Source organism: Rhinatrema bivittatum, chromosome 2, assembly GCF_901001135.1.
Source record: "Rhinatrema bivittatum chromosome 2, aRhiBiv1.1, whole genome shotgun sequence".
In the NCBI taxonomy this organism is placed as follows: domain Eukaryota; kingdom Metazoa; phylum Chordata; class Amphibia; order Gymnophiona; family Rhinatrematidae; genus Rhinatrema; species Rhinatrema bivittatum.
In genome coordinates this window covers 370,407,382-370,422,794 of record NC_042616.1, presented here as the reverse complement: position 1 = coordinate 370,422,794, position 15,413 = coordinate 370,407,382, and the positions used below count along the sequence as shown (strand labels likewise).

Sequence of the window (15,413 nt, the reverse complement as noted above, 5' to 3'; positions counted from 1 at the left end):
CCGGCACGACAGCGCCTGTAGCTCTGAAATTCGACAAGCCGAGCAAATAGCCACCAGAAACACTGTCTTCAAGGTCAGATCTTTCAAAGAAGATCTGCTGAGATGTTCAAAAGGAGCACCGCAAAATGCCCAGAGAACTAAATTTAGGCTCCAATCCGGGCATACTGGACGGATGCAAATGTTTAACTCCTTTAAGAAAACGAGTAATGTCCAGGTGCGCTGCAGAGGAACAACCATTGACCCGTCCCCGCAAGGCACCCAGAGCCGCCACCTGTACCCGCAGAGTTTTGAACGCCAGTCCCTTAGTAAGCCCCTGCTGAAGAAAATCGAGAATTCGAGGAACCTCAACCGAGAGAGGGTCGCAGGCCCATTGACTACACCATGCCTCAAACAGCTTCCAAAAGTGCACATAAGCCATAGAGGTGGCCTGTCATGCCTGAAGAAGGGTGGAAATAACCTGCTCAGAATAGTCCCTCAAGCGTAAACGTCTCCTCTCAAAAGCTAAGCCGTGAGAGAGAAGTGATCCTCCCGATCCGAAAATATGGGCCCCTGTCGAAGCAGACGCAGTAGATGAGCCAGCTACAAGAGGCCTTCGAGAGCGAGTCGCACAGGATCCGCGAACCACGGTCGATGTGGCCACTCCGGTGCCACGAGGACCACCTGGCCCGGGTGAAGTTCTATGCGACACAGCAGCTGACCTATGAGTGGCCAGGGAAGAAAGGCATACAATAGAATTCCCGAGGGCCAGGGACACACGAGGGTGTCTATACCCACTGAGCCCTGCTCTTTTTGACGACTGAAGAAATGCTTAGTCTTGGCATTCGTCCGCGTTGCCGTTAAGTCCAATTGAGGCACGCCCCACCTGGCGCAAATGCGGTTCCACGCGTCGGCGGACAGTTCCCACTCTCCGGGAACGAGTTGTTGCCAGCTGAGGAAATCCGCTTGAACATTCTCCACCCCCACGACATTCGAGGAGGCAATGCCCCTGAGATGATGTTCCGCCCAGGCGAAGAGAAGTCGTGCTTTCAACGCCACAGCGAGTCTTCGTGTCCCGCCTTGCCGGTTGATGTACGCCACCGTCATCGCATTGTCGGAGAAAACTCAGATCATCCTGCCCTGAATCCAGGGGAGAAAGGCTTGCAAAGCTAGACGCACCACTCTCGTCTCGAGTTGGACCACGAGTCCTCTGTGGCTGACCACAGTCCCTGAGCGGACCTTTCTGCACAGACCGCTCCCCAACCGGAAAGACTGGCATCGGTGGAGATTATCAACCAATTCGGAGGATCCAAATTCACCCCTCGTTCGAGATTGTCGCGCGAAAGCCACCACAGACTGACGCGGGATCCCGAAGTAGTGGCATTAGGAGATGAAACTGCTCAGACACCGGGCTCCACCGGGATAGGAGTGCCCATTACAAGGGGCGAAGATGAGCAAACACCCTGGGAACCAAGTCCAGCGTGGAGGCCATGGCTCCCAGGACTTGAAGATGATGCCACACGGTGGGTGCGCACATCCGAAAGAGCGAGTGAATCTGGTCTTGCAATTTCGTTATTCGATCCGCTGACAGAAACACCTTCCCCTCCATGGTATCGAATCGGGCTCCGAGATAAGTCAACACCAGGGAGGGTTCCAAATGGCTCTTCTGCACATTAATCACCCAGCCCTGGGACTGCAATGTGACCATCACCATGCGCACCGATCTCTTGCAGTCCTCCCGCGATTTTGCACGAATCAACCAGTCGTCCAAGTACGGGTGGACCAATATCCCCTTCCTTGCGAAGGAAGGCTGCCACTACCACCATTACTTTTGTGAATATTCGAGGCGCCGTCGCGAGGCCAAAAAGAAGGGCTCGAAATTGGAAGTGTTGTCCCAAGAACTTGAAACGCAGACAACTCTGGTGACTGGACCTGACAGGGATATGAAGATACGCTTCAGTGAGATCCAGGGACGCTAGAAATTCTCCTGTCTGAACCGCCATCACCATCCGCAAGGTTTCCATCCGAAAACGAGAAATCCGGAAACAACGGTTCACTTTCTGCAGATTGAAAATGGGACGAAACGTGCCCTCCTTTTTGGGAACCACAAAGTAAATAGAGTTAACGGCCCCATCCTTGCTCCGTCTCCGGGACCTGGACAATCACCTTGAGGTCGAGAAGTCGTTGCAAGGTTCCCCAGACCGCCTCGTGTTTGCTGCGCGAGGACACTTGGGATTCTACAAACACCTCTGGGACCGGCCGGGAGAATTCCAAGGCATAGCCCTCTCTGATGACATCTAAAACCCACCGGTCTGAGGTAATCCTTGCCTATTCCATGTAAAATTTGGATAATCTGTCTCCGACAGCTTCGACGACGGAATGAGTGCTCGTGGCTTCAGTGGGAGGAATTGGTGCTTCCCGCTCCCAGGTGTCCCGAGTCTCTGCCAGGACGGCGACCCCCACGAAAGGACTGCTGGTGCCCCATAGCCAGCTTAGAAGCGGACGGTGTCGTGTATCTGCTAGACCTGTAGCGACGAGCATCCTGGAAACGAGTTCAAGGAGGGAAGGCCTTCTTGGACGATTTCCTGTCTTCTGGCATTCTATTGCCCTTACACTCCACCAGCAATTTTACCAACTGATCTAGTTCCTCTCCAAAGAGAAGCTTGCCCTTAAAGGGCAAGTTGCACAGCTGGGATTTAGAGGACAAATCCGTCACCCAATTCCTCAGCCAGAGGAGGCATCGCGCTGACACCATGGTAACCATACCTGTCGCCGAGGTCCTCACCAGATCATACAGGGCATCTGCCACATAGGCGATACCCGCTTCCAACCGGGTGGACTGTAATGCTCCTCCGCCGCTAGAGCCAGATCTGGCTGTCGTCTCCTGGATACAACACAGACATGCTCTTTCATCAAACTGGCACAGATAGCCACTCGAAGACTCAGCGCCGCTACCTCAAATGCCCGTTTCAACTGGATCTCCAGCTTCTGGTCCTGCACGTCTTTAAGGGCGGCTGCCCCAGTGACCAGGATAGTGGTCTTTTTAGTGACCGTTGAGACTGCAGCATCCACCTTAGGGATCTTCAAAAGGTCCAAGACGTCCGACGACAGAGGATATAGTTTAGCCATTGCTCTGTTCACCTTCAGACCAGCATCAGGAGCTTCCCACTCCCGAGTCACCAGCTTGCGGACTTTCTTCAGTAGAGGAAAAGACGTAGTGGGACCCCGAATGCTGTCAAGGATGGGATTAACCCCCTCATTGTCAGATTCCTCCTGAGACACCTTAATGCTCAGGACTTCCAGGACTTGAGGAATAAGGGGGCGTAGCTCGTCCCTCTTGAATAAACGGACCACACTGGGATCATCACCCTCCGTTGGCGGGGTATTGGGATCATCCGTGTCACCCGTATCCACATCCGCCTGGTCTGAATCCTTATCCGTACCAGTTCCCACAGGTGGGGCTGACCCGGAGCCCGGCAGATGTCCCCCGAGGGCCCTGAGTGCCCTCCTTACTCGGTTTGCCCCTGATCCATAGGTCTCCCTGGATCCACAGCTCTATTAAACTTCTCCGGAGGAAGATAGAGGTCTCCCAGGAGCCCGGGTCTCTTAACTGCCGTGCGTTTGCGGGCCAAAAAAGCTTCGTGCATGAGAAGGATAAACTCCGGGGAAAACCCCTCCGGAGCCCACTCCCCTTCCGGGGAAATCACCGGAGGTGCAGCACTTGATCCTGCAGGGAGATCCACCCCTACAGGGGCCAAAATGGGAGGGGGCCCTCAAGATAAATCCCCTGTTTCCTCCGCGCATTCGATGCATAAAAACGCCGCATTCAGAGCCAGCGATTTAGAGCGTAGCGCCATTCCTGAAGCCGCGCCGCCACGGCCACGTGGATGAAAAGAAAAAGAGACCACACTAGATCTCATCGCTGCGGCGCGGGAAAATGTCCCCCACCAAGCATGAGCTAAATTTCAGTAAAAAAAAGCCTCGCGCGCCGTCGGGCCGCAGACTAAAAAGCCGGTCCCCGCCTGAAAACGCCACTGCAAGAGAGAGAGAGAAGACAAGGAAAAATCAAAGTGAACTCATCCCTTCCGCGGCAGCCTGGAGCTCCGGGGGCCGAAGGGAAATGTAACTGACAGCCTCCCCACACAGCCTACTCAGGCCCGATCCCACCTCACTGACTCCTTATCTCAGAGCCGCTTCAGACCGGAGCACCAAAAAGAACACTTCCTTCCTGTTAAAAAAAAACAAACAAACAAAAAAAAAAGTTCTTAACAAACTTTACTAAAAACAGGAGGTGCTTTAAGTGGCTGGGATGAAGGGAGCAGCTGCAGCAATGTCAGTGTCACGTAACCAGGAGCCCCTGGCCTGCACACACTGACCTGGAGCGGACGAGACCCTGACAGGGATTTCCAATCCCCCAGACGCCTGGCTTCCACTGAGGGATGGCCCACGAAGATGCCCAACACCTCAGGAAGCAACAGTAAGTCAATAAAAATGCAAACTAAAAACCGCAGGAGTACATCTCTGCCATCTGCTGGAGTCAGAGAAATACTGAGGGTCTGCAGGTGGCACTCTAGTATATATGGCAGTGCCCAAAGCTTTGTTCTCTGACTCCCATCTGCTGGTAGGGATGCATAACCCACTTCTCTGGACTGATCCTGATACGTACTGGGAAGGTGGCTTTTTAAGTTTATTTTTCTTGATCAACTGCCATTTTAATTATTGGGTATTATGTGATGTGTCTGCTGTTTGGTCACTTCAATGTGACTCCGGTCGGAGGTGGGGGAAGGGAGATTGTTTGCCACTTCTCTTCTGCTGTCAGAGGATGGGGAGGGGCTCCACCAGCAGTTCCTTCTTCATCCATCATGATGCAAGACTTCCTGTCTGGCTGGTAAGGGGTCAGGGACCCCCCAACAATTTCTGCCTCTTCTGCTGCTGTGTGTGGTTAAAAGCAAACAAAAAAAGTAATTAAACCTTGCTCTGCAGGCTGATTTGGCTCCAGGCAGGAAAGTCTCTGGCAAGCTAGACAAAATTGCCCTTTGAGATGGATGCGGCCCACAGACCGTAGAGGGTTCCCCCCCAACTCTTACATTAAATTACTTACTTTAATCTGACCCTGAATGTTGTGTTCCGTGGTCGTGACCTTCCACGACCGCGGTCTCCTACTGTGCCCGCGACGACGAGCTGCCGCGGGAGCTCTGGGGAAGCCCCTGATCCTATGCCTGTCACTCCGGCATGGGCCCCAGTGATGGTCGCCGGGTGGGGAGCCGTCCCTGCTCCTCCCTCGCGGTGTCCAGCAGCGTTTCCTCCGCAGAGTAAATCCAAGATGGCCACCGCCATCTTTAGGCGCGAGGCCGCGCCTCCTCGTCAGAATTAAAGGGACCTGATCCCTTTAACTACACACAGCTGTTCCCTATGAGCCAGAACAGAGGAAGTATAAAAGGAGCCTTCCTCTGCTCATTTCTGGACTTGGCAATGTCTCTTGTAGCGCTGTTTAAGTCTGCTTGCTTCGGTGAGTTCTTCTACTTTGGATCCTTGTTCCTGTCTTGTCTTGATGCTCCTGGTTTCCGACTTCGGATTGGCTAGCGGTGATTCCTGGTGTGTGACTTCGGACTGACAAGCGGCGAACCCTTGGTATAAGACCTCGGACTGTTAAGCGACAACCTTCTGGCACTTGACCTCGGACTTCTTCTGGACCATCGTCTCCAAGGGCCCACCTAAGTCCCAGCGGCCCGGGTCCCTATAGGCTCCTCCCGGGGGGATCACGGGCTTCCAGGGGTGAAGCTCCAGTTAGCCCTTGCACCGAACTCTTGACTCCATGACCTCTCAAAGGTCCACCTAAGTCCCAGCGGTTCGGGTCCCTACGGACTCCGAGCGGGCGCCCGGCACTGCCGCACTGTTTCTTACGCGTCCTTACTGTATCAGCCCGAGAGATATTAAACAGAGCTGGACCCAGAACAGATCCTTGAGAACTCCACTTATAAGTCTTCTTTCTTCAGAATACGCTCCATTTACCACTACTCAATGATGTCTGTTAATCAGATAATTTGTAATCCATTCCACCACCTTGACACCCACTCCCCGAGTTTTCATTTTATTTATGAGACTTACGTGGAACGGTCTCAAAAGCCTTATGAAATCCAAGTAAACCACAGCAATGGCTCTTCCTTGATCCAATTCTCTAGTCACCCAATCAAAAAAAAAAATCAATTACATTTCTCTGACAGGACCTTCTGCTGGTAAAACTATGTTGCTTCAGATCCAGTAACCCATTGGATTACAGATAGTTCATTATCCTCTCTTTAAGCAGTCCCAACTCAGAGGTAAGGCTAACCAACCTGTAGTTTCCAGCCTCCTCCCTGTTGCCACTTTTGTGAAGTGGGACCACAACTGCCCTTCTTCAGTCCTGAGGCACTACACCCAAGATCTACTGAACAAGCCCTACAGCATACTCGCTAGCACTTCTTGGAGCACCTTAAGTATCTTGGGTTGTATCTCATCTGGCCCCATAGCCTTGTCCACTTTCAGTTTGCCTGGTTTCCTCCCAAACACTTTCTTCTGTAAATGGGAATGTATCTACACAACTCTCATCTGTACTCTTGCTAGCCAGCAATGGTCCTTCTCCAATGTCTTCCTTGGTGAAAACAACTGAAGTAATTTTTAGATACTTCTGCTATTTCTTCATCTTTCTCCACAACTTACTCCTTGTCTCCTTTCATTATTGCAATGCCTCCTCTGGTTTTCCTCTTCTCTCTAATATATTACTCCTGGGGGAATTCTGCACACAAAAATTTAACATACATGATAGTCTTTAAGTAATTAATTTAAAATGTAATACAGAAAAAGTTATTTAACGATGCAGAGTTTTAAAATATTTTGCGCAGATTTTCCCCTAGAAGTACACTGTAAGCCTATCCCTTTTACTTTGTCCTCTCAAACCCCAACTACTCCACTCTCCCCTATCTCTCCCCTCCCCCTCTAAGCTCAACCCCTTCCATTATAACTCCACTCCCAGAGTTTAGAATTTGACTCTTCTCTCAATACTGCGCTCATACAGGCTCCTTTTGTCCCTCTTTCTCACGTACACATCCACACCCTCATACAGGCCCCCTCTCTCTCGCGCACACACACGCCCCCTCATACAGGCCCCCTCTCTCTCGCGCACACACACGCCCCCTCATACAGGCCCCCTCTCTCTCGCGCACACACACGCCCCCTCATACAGGCCCCCCTCTCTCTCGCGCACACACACGCCCCCTCATACAAGCCCCCTCTCTCTCGCGCACACACACGCCCCCTCATACAGGCCCCCTCTCTCGCGCACACACACAAGCCCCCTCATACAGGCCCCCTCTCGCGCACACACACAAGCCCCCTCATACAGGCCCCCCTCTCTCTCGCGCACACACACAAGCCCCCTCATACAGGCCCCCCTCTCTCGCGCACACACACAAGCCCCCTCACTCGCGCGCACACACAAGCCCCCTCATACAGGCCCCCCCTCTCTCGCGCACACACACAAGCCCCCTCACTCGCGCGCACACACAAGCCCCCTCATACAGGCCCCCCTCTCTCGCGCGCACACACACACACACAAGCCCCCTCATACAGGTCCCCCTCTCTCGCGCACACACACACGCCCCCTCATACAGGTCTCCCTCCCTCACAAACAAGCACCCTCACTCTCTCACATACACACAATCCCTTTTTCACACACATCAGCGCCTAATCTTACACATATATACACAAATCTCCTCACATAGGCTCACTTTCTCTGGCATGCGCACAAGGCCTCGCAGTCTCTTACACATACACCCCTCTATATACGGATTCACTCTCATCAGGGCCTGCTCAATCTTCGTCGGTAGCAAGCTGGGCTCCCCTCATGGCTGCTGGGGCCTGCACCATTTTAGTCTCAAGCAAGATGGGCTCCACTTGTGGCCGCTAGGGCCTGCACCATCTTTGCTGTGAGCGGGATGGACTCTGCTCATGGAACACGGGGGCCTGTTCCAAATTCTGCGCAGCAAATGGAAATTCTGCGCTCCGCAGTAGCACAGAGTTCCCCCAGGGGTAATATATCTGAAAAGTGTTTTGTCACATTTTACCTCTTTGGCGATCTTTTCTTCCACTCAAAATGTTGCAACTGATTTCATTCTTTTCCTTCAGCTTTACCCAATATTCTTGCTTGTGTTCCTCTTTTTGAGTTCCCTTATTTTTTGAATGTCAATCTTTTTGCTTTTATTTTCTCAGTCAGTATCCTGGAGAACCAGATTGGTTTCCTTTTTATATCTTACCTTTATTTACTTTTTGTATAAAATGTCTGGCACCTTCATTATAGATCCTTTTAATTTGGCACACTGTTTTTCCACTCCACCCATTTCCTCCCAGACTTTTAAGCTCCTTGACTTACAGGTCAATCCAGTAACGAGTGGTAGGAAGAGCTGCGTTAGTGCCCGGCGCACCCACGTTTGCCGCAAGCACAGTCCAGCTCATCTACCGCTCGATCCTATATGTAAATAGCTTGCAAATGCAAGCTGCGTCTAAGAAGCGTCCGTGAAGCGTTAGGCCCGCGCAACCCATTTTACTGTATAGAGCGCTATACAGCGGGCCTAACATTTCACGGACACGCTGGTATCTGTCATTTCAAATGTCATTTCAAATGACATTTGAAATGACAGGTACCAGGAAGTGGACAGTTCTCCTACGCTCACCTGCCCTGGCCGCGTCAATGGATGCTGGTCTCCGGGGCAGCCCCAGTCCTCTCCCCCCTCCTCCCGAAGCAACGAAATCGGAAAAAAATCTAAAAAGCGAAAAAAAAAAAAAAGTAGCAACGAAGTGGACGGTCGGGATTGCCAGTCCTCTCTCCCCTCCTCCCAAAGCAAGGCTGCTTTACTTTACTGGATTGACCTGACACGCTTTGAAGCTTTCCCGTATTTTTTCTTCCCCTCCCTCCACTTTCTTCCAGCACTTTGCCTGTTTTCTTTTGGGGGACTCTCGTTTTCACCACATCAATTTCCTGCTCCCCCCAGCAGCTAAGGCCTCCTCCCTCCTCACAGTCCCATGTGTAAAGCAACGACTAACTTTTTTTTTCACAGCCGCTCGAGATTGCCAGTCCTCTCTCTCCCCTCCACCCGGAGAAAGGCGCGAAAAGCAGCCTTGCTTCGGAAGGAGGGGAGACAGGACTGGCAGTGTAAAGCAACGACTTACTTTTTCACAGCCCTCCTCCAAAGACGGACATCGGCTCCCCTGCCTCCCGGAGGCGAAGATGGATGCCTGCACGGGCGAAAGCGGCCCCTGTGCGTGCAACTGGGCTGCTCAAGGCATGACGTCACAATGTTTGGCGTCACGGCATGTGATGTCACGTCTTGAGCGGCCCAACTGCACGCACAGGGGCCGCTTTCGCCCGTGCAGGCATCCATCTTCGCCTCCGGGAGGCAGGGGAGCCGATGTCCATCTCTGCCATCTTCGGAGGAGGGCTGCGAAAAAGTACGTCGTTGCTTTACACTGCCAGTCCTGTCTCCCCTCCTCCTGAAGCAAGGCTGCTTTTCGCGCCTTGCTCTGGGAGGAGGGGAGAGAGGACTGGCAATCTCGAGCGGATGCGAAAAAAAAAAGTTAGTTGTTGCTTTACACATGGGACTGTGAGGAGGGAGGAGGCCTTAGCTGCTGGGGGGAGCAGGGAATTGATGTGGTGAAAACGAGTCCCCCAAAAGAAAACAGGCAAAGTGCTGGAAGAAAGTGGAGGGAGGGGAAGAAAAAATACGGGAAAGCTTCAAAGCGTGTCAGGTCACTCCAGTAAAGTAAACTAAAGTAAAGCAGCCTTGCTTCGGGAGGAGGGGAGACAGGACGGACAATCCCGACCGTCTACTTCGTTGCTACTTTTTTTATTTTTTTTCGCTTTTTAGATTTTTTCCGCTTTCGTTGCTTCGGGAGGAGGGGGAGAGAGGCAGTAGCGTAGCCAGAACTGATTTTTTGGGTGGGCCCAAGGTTAACATGGGTGGGCTATAGGCATGCAGGACTACTAGCTGTTTTCTTACTGATAAATAATGCCATATACTGCACCCTAGAATGGCTTTCTAAGTAATTTGCAACAGCCATTATGCATCATGTATGAAACTTTAAAATAATTTACTTCAATTATTTCAAGCATTAAAAATTCCTTATTAATCAGAATTTAATTTTATATGTATTGCAGATTATAAATGCACAAGTATAGAAAATAATCAGATCCAATCATATAATAAAACAAAAATTAATGTATTCTTTCATGAACCATCTTTGCAGAAAACCAGAAATCTTCATAAATACAATAAAATATAATTCATCATCAGAACAGGTGCGGCACAGAGCTAGGGCAATTCACATTACAACTAATATGAAAAAAAAGTTTCAAATTCTGGTGTCACCTCAGCAAAAAATAACCCTCCACTGCTATTTTGTGAAGTAACACAAACTCTTGCAAAGAAAGAGGCATCTAAAACCTTGCCATACAGTCACAGCACTGACTCTCAGGATTCAAATAACAGCAACCTTATGAAAAAGCAGCAATGCAAATACTACACCAGGCCCTAGAACATTAATACATCACCTACTGGAATAACAGAACAAGGTGGACTACTACTACAGAGAAACTATATGCCAGAAATACTGCATTTCTGTCACAAACAGGCAAAACTGAGACCGACCCTTACCTAATATAGAAATAAGAGACTATAAATTAGAAACAGAAACATGCATATAAAACCAAAATAGAAAGCCTGAGAAACTAAAATTTCTGAACAGTGGAATATTTAATACAAAAATATAAGAAATGCACATTCCCAAAGATGACATATTTAAATTGATCGTAATAATAAGGCTAAAGTACCACAGATTATCAACAAAACAAATCACCATGAATTACGTTTTTTGTAACATTAAGTAGACCTCATACATAGGCGTAGATATGAATGCTATTCAGCATAACTTTTTATACCAGTAGTATAATCATGGGTCAGAAATGAAATTTATATGCTTAATGAATCCAAAGTGAAAAGAATTCAAAGTTGATGTAGCATGACATTTCTCATTGTATTCATTGTTGCAGAATTTCTTAATGCATCATAGGATTGACAACATTCAATTTCTTAAGATAATGTAGGAATGTGAGGAAATGCATTACTTCCATGTTGGTGAAAATGCCGTGAAAATCATCTCACATACATTCGGCCCCCTTGATGAAGGCAGACGCCGAAACACGGTCAGTGTCGGGCTAGTACACCTTCAGCCTTGTAACATCTTTAACTCTCAGGCATTTCTTCACATGCAAAAAAAGCTAAGTAGCTACATTATCTTAAGAAATTGAATGTTGTCAATACTATGATGCGTTAAATTCTGCAACAATTAATACAATGGGAAATGTCATGCTACATCAAGTTTGAATTCTTTTCACTTTGGATTCATTAAGCATATAAAATTCATTTCTGACCCATGATTATACTACTGGTGTAAAACGTTATGCTGAATAGCATTCACATCTACGCCTATGTATGAGGTCTACTTAATGATACAAAAAAACGTAATTCACGGTGATTTGTGGTACTTTAGCCTTATTATTACGATTTTATACACTACTACCTGTCCATAAATTTTGAGAGAGCGGTTGTGTTGCTTATATTTAAATTGCTAACATCTCAAAATAATTTTTTTTTTTACCTTTGTTGTCTGATCTTTGTATTTTTCTAATCAGTTGGTCCTGGTCTCTTTTTCCCTTGTTGCTCATTTCCTAATTCCTTTTCAGTGTCTTTCTTCTATTACTGTCTTCTTCCCTTACACACACACACACACACACACACACACACACATGCTTTCTCTCACAGACTCCCCCTCGCACACTCACGCTCTCACTCTCATATGCTCTCCCCCCCCCACACACACACACACAAGCTCACATTCTCTGCAGACACACATACAAGCTCTCACTTTCTCACCCCTCCCCAGGCTTATATTCTTATGCACACACAGATGCACATCCAGGCACCCATTCTCACCCACACACATAAACCCAGACTCTCATTCTCACCCACAAACCCATGCTCCCAGTCTCACCCACACATACACATATTCAAGCTCCCATTCTCACCTATACATACACACATTTAAGGTCCCATTCTCACCCACACATATTCAAGCACCCATCCTTACCCACATATTCAAGCACCCATCCTTACCCACATATTTAAGCTTCCATTCTCACCCACACACACACAAACCCAGACTCCCATTCTCACCCATATATACACACATTCAAGCTCCCATTCTCACCCACACACAAACCCAGGCTCCCATTCTCACCCACACACACATTCAAGATTCCAATCTCACTCCCACACACACCTAGGCTCCAATTTTCACCCACACATACACATTTAAGCGCCATGCACAGATTCCGCTTCCTCGCCCCAAAGCAAAAAGATCAGCTGGTCTCTCCTGCTGCCACCGGCCTCCTGCTATCTTCTGGCCATTCGGCCCACCGATCTTCTTGCTTGGGGGGGGGGGCGAGGGGGAGGAAGCGGAAATTGTGCGCTGCGCTTCCGCTTCCCCTGCTCCAAACAAGAGGATTGGTGGGCCGTACGGCCCGAAGATAGCAGGAAGCCGGTGGCAGCAGGAGAGGCCAGCTGATATTCCTGCTTTGGGGGAGGAAGCAGAAGCTGTGCGCGGCGCTTCCGCTCCCCCCCCCCCAAACAGGAAGATCGGTCGGCCATACAGCCGCAGCACTGCTTCCCCATGTGTGCCGTGATGGCGCACCAGGCATGGGTCCTCCTGTTCGCTGTCGCGGGGATGGGATCCCGCGACAGCCTTGCAGTCCGGGAGCCAGTTGGGTGGGCCTGGGTCTAAATTGGGTGGACAGCTGCCCACTCAGGCCCACCCGTGGCTACGCCACTGGAGAGAGGACTGGGGCTGCCCCGGAGACCAGCATCCATTGACGCGGCCAGGGCAGGTGAGCGGGGGCTGGGGGAAAGTTTGCCGCCTACCCTTACCCCTACCTCTAACGCAGGGATAAGGGTAGGCGGTAAGTTAGCAGGTTAAACGCGCAGCAAAACAGCAGGGTAAAAAAGCGATAGTCGGGGCGCGCGCGTTACTGGATGGTAAGGAATAGCTAATTCGATCATTTACATTTAATATACATGCCGCATGCGGAAGGGGTTACCCGGGGATTTAAGGACGTGGTAAGAGTAGGTTAAAGGGGATTGTGGATCGCAGGAAGGGCTAACGCAGCCGGAAAGTGAGTAGAAAGCGGGTTAGGAGCGGGGTAAACGCGGCCGCACTTTATTGGATTGACCTGTTAGTAAGTAAATATATTTTATGTTGCTGCCAATGTGAGTGTTCATGGCACAGATATCACGTTTGATCAACTATCAATCATTACGGAAAAAAAAAAGCCAGGCTCTCCAACTTAGTTATAAGTTTAAAAAAATAAGTTAAAAAAAAAAAAGACACCTACTGTAATTACAGATAGATATACAAACCCAACCGTGAGTGAAATACCCACCCATACCCATCTATTAATCCGCCCGAAAGTTAAAGTAATTAAATAACGCCTGCCTACCCCCGACCCACCAAGAAAGAAAAGACCTAAAGTGAAGAGGTGAGTGCGTGCAGAGCTCGACAGCAGTGGCTGATACTCACAAACGGTTCCACCTCTCGGGCAGGCGGCGGTGCAGCGAGATGCGCTCGCTCACGTACGTGTTGATTTGGTGCTCCTGCACGCTTCGCTCCTCGTGATCCTTCTCGGGCCCGGGGGGCAGCTGGAGCCGGACGGCTTGCCCCAGCTCCCCCAGCATCCCAGGCTCCGCTGCCGGCCTCTCGTACACGGGCCGCCGCTGGTTCACCGCCTCCCACCAGGCCACCGGCCCAGGTTGTCCCTGCTGCAGCACCGGCGCCACTCTCTCCTCCAGGTCACTGATAAAGCGCTGCTGGGGCTCCAGAGTCGCCCAATATAGCAACACCAGCAACAGCCCCGCCGCCACCACCATCAGCAGCAGCAGCGCCCCGTTCTGGCCCCACTGCCGTCGCAGCCGCCACCTCATCCTGCAGCCGCCCGAAGTGTCAGCGGCTGTCCTCTAGGGAAAAGGGCATAGCTATGGGGCGGGCGAGAGACACCGACAGCCGCTCCTGTTCCAGCGCTGCGTGGTCACTCCCCGACTCGTGACCTGGCCCTTGCACCACCGTCTCTAACCCTGTGGAGCGCACAAAACAGCTGCACCAAAGAATGTTTCACACTTTGAGGTTCGAATTACAGACTGTTTTGCCCTCCTTGCGCCTCACACCCCAGCAGTGCTGCCCTTACTTTAGTGAATTTGTAGCTAGGTTTGATGACGTTTAGACCACGACTAAGATTTTGTACACGTGACACAGAGTCAATTTAAAAAGTTTGAAATAAAAAAAAACAAATCTAACAACTTAAATCGTATTTATAAAACCTCCCTCCCAACTCCGTCACAGGGGTTAACCCCTGTGGATGCGTTCCGTCGCCTGGTCAACAGTTTCTTGAAAAGCACCCTCTGCGTGGAGTGGGTAATGGCAGCTCTATTGTCCAATCGGACAACAGAGAATAACCAGGGGGCGGGGCATGAAAGGGGGCGCGGTGAGGAGAATTCATTTCAGGGACCGAATAAGTGAGCCGAGCCAGGAACCGGGAAAAGACACTTTATTCCCAAGGGAGCCTTGTATGGTAGAGCTCATGAAGTTGGCAGCTTCCTAGGTCCTGGAGAAGCTCTGATCCATTCCAGGAGCCCAGCTAGTATCAAACCCCAAGCCCAACACCACTCCAGTGCCGGAAAGGCAAAGGAGAAATTGATTTCTTTTCTACTTCCCGCTCCACCCTTATACTGAAGGAGGAAGTGCTGGAGCTGGGCAGGTTAAGGAAGCTGTTGGCTGGTGCAAATAGCAGCAGCATCACTAGCGTGGAGCCCGTGAGTACCAGCAAGGTAGAAGCCGACAGTTTACAGACCGACATCCTACAGTTTTTATTGCCCGCTCTTTCAGGGCGCAGAGCTGAACCACAGCAGAGGATGCCGAGGAAGAAGCAGATAATGTGTTATATAAGAATGATCTATTTATATGTACCGGCATGTGTAGCAATATGGTCTGAAAAGATTAAAGAGTTAGTCCCTCTACGCTTTGCAGTAAGTGTAAGTACGCAAGAGTTATGCCTGGGTTCAGATATCTGTAGACCTTAATTTAAAGTAGAACTGGCTCTATGAATACCAATTTCCTTCAATATTTATTCTCTGAGTCCTTCTTTTGATCATATTTCCTTGCCTTCTCTTTTATTGCTTTATTTTTTCTGCTCTTAACTTTTACTGCATAAAAAAGCTGTGCAGATTTCATTATAGTTAACCCTGCTGAACTCATCAGCTGTTCATGGTGCATTCGTGCTTTAGCTATCTACTGGACCAAAG

The 15,413-nt window shown here is 50.0% G+C and overlaps 1 protein-coding gene across 1 annotated transcript in view; it reads right to left on the bottom strand.

Moving 5' to 3' along the window:
- Nucleotides 1-14,495, bottom strand: part of GALNT12 (polypeptide N-acetylgalactosaminyltransferase 12) — a 396,917-nt gene extending 382,422 nt beyond the window's left edge. Inside the window, 1 exon segment of the mRNA XM_029589963.1 lies at nucleotides 13,639-14,495. Within this exon segment, the coding sequence (XP_029445823.1) occupies nucleotides 13,639-14,039 (401 nt within the window). The 5' untranslated portion in view covers nucleotides 14,040-14,495.
- Between the last annotated feature and the right edge of the window lie 918 nt (nucleotides 14,496-15,413).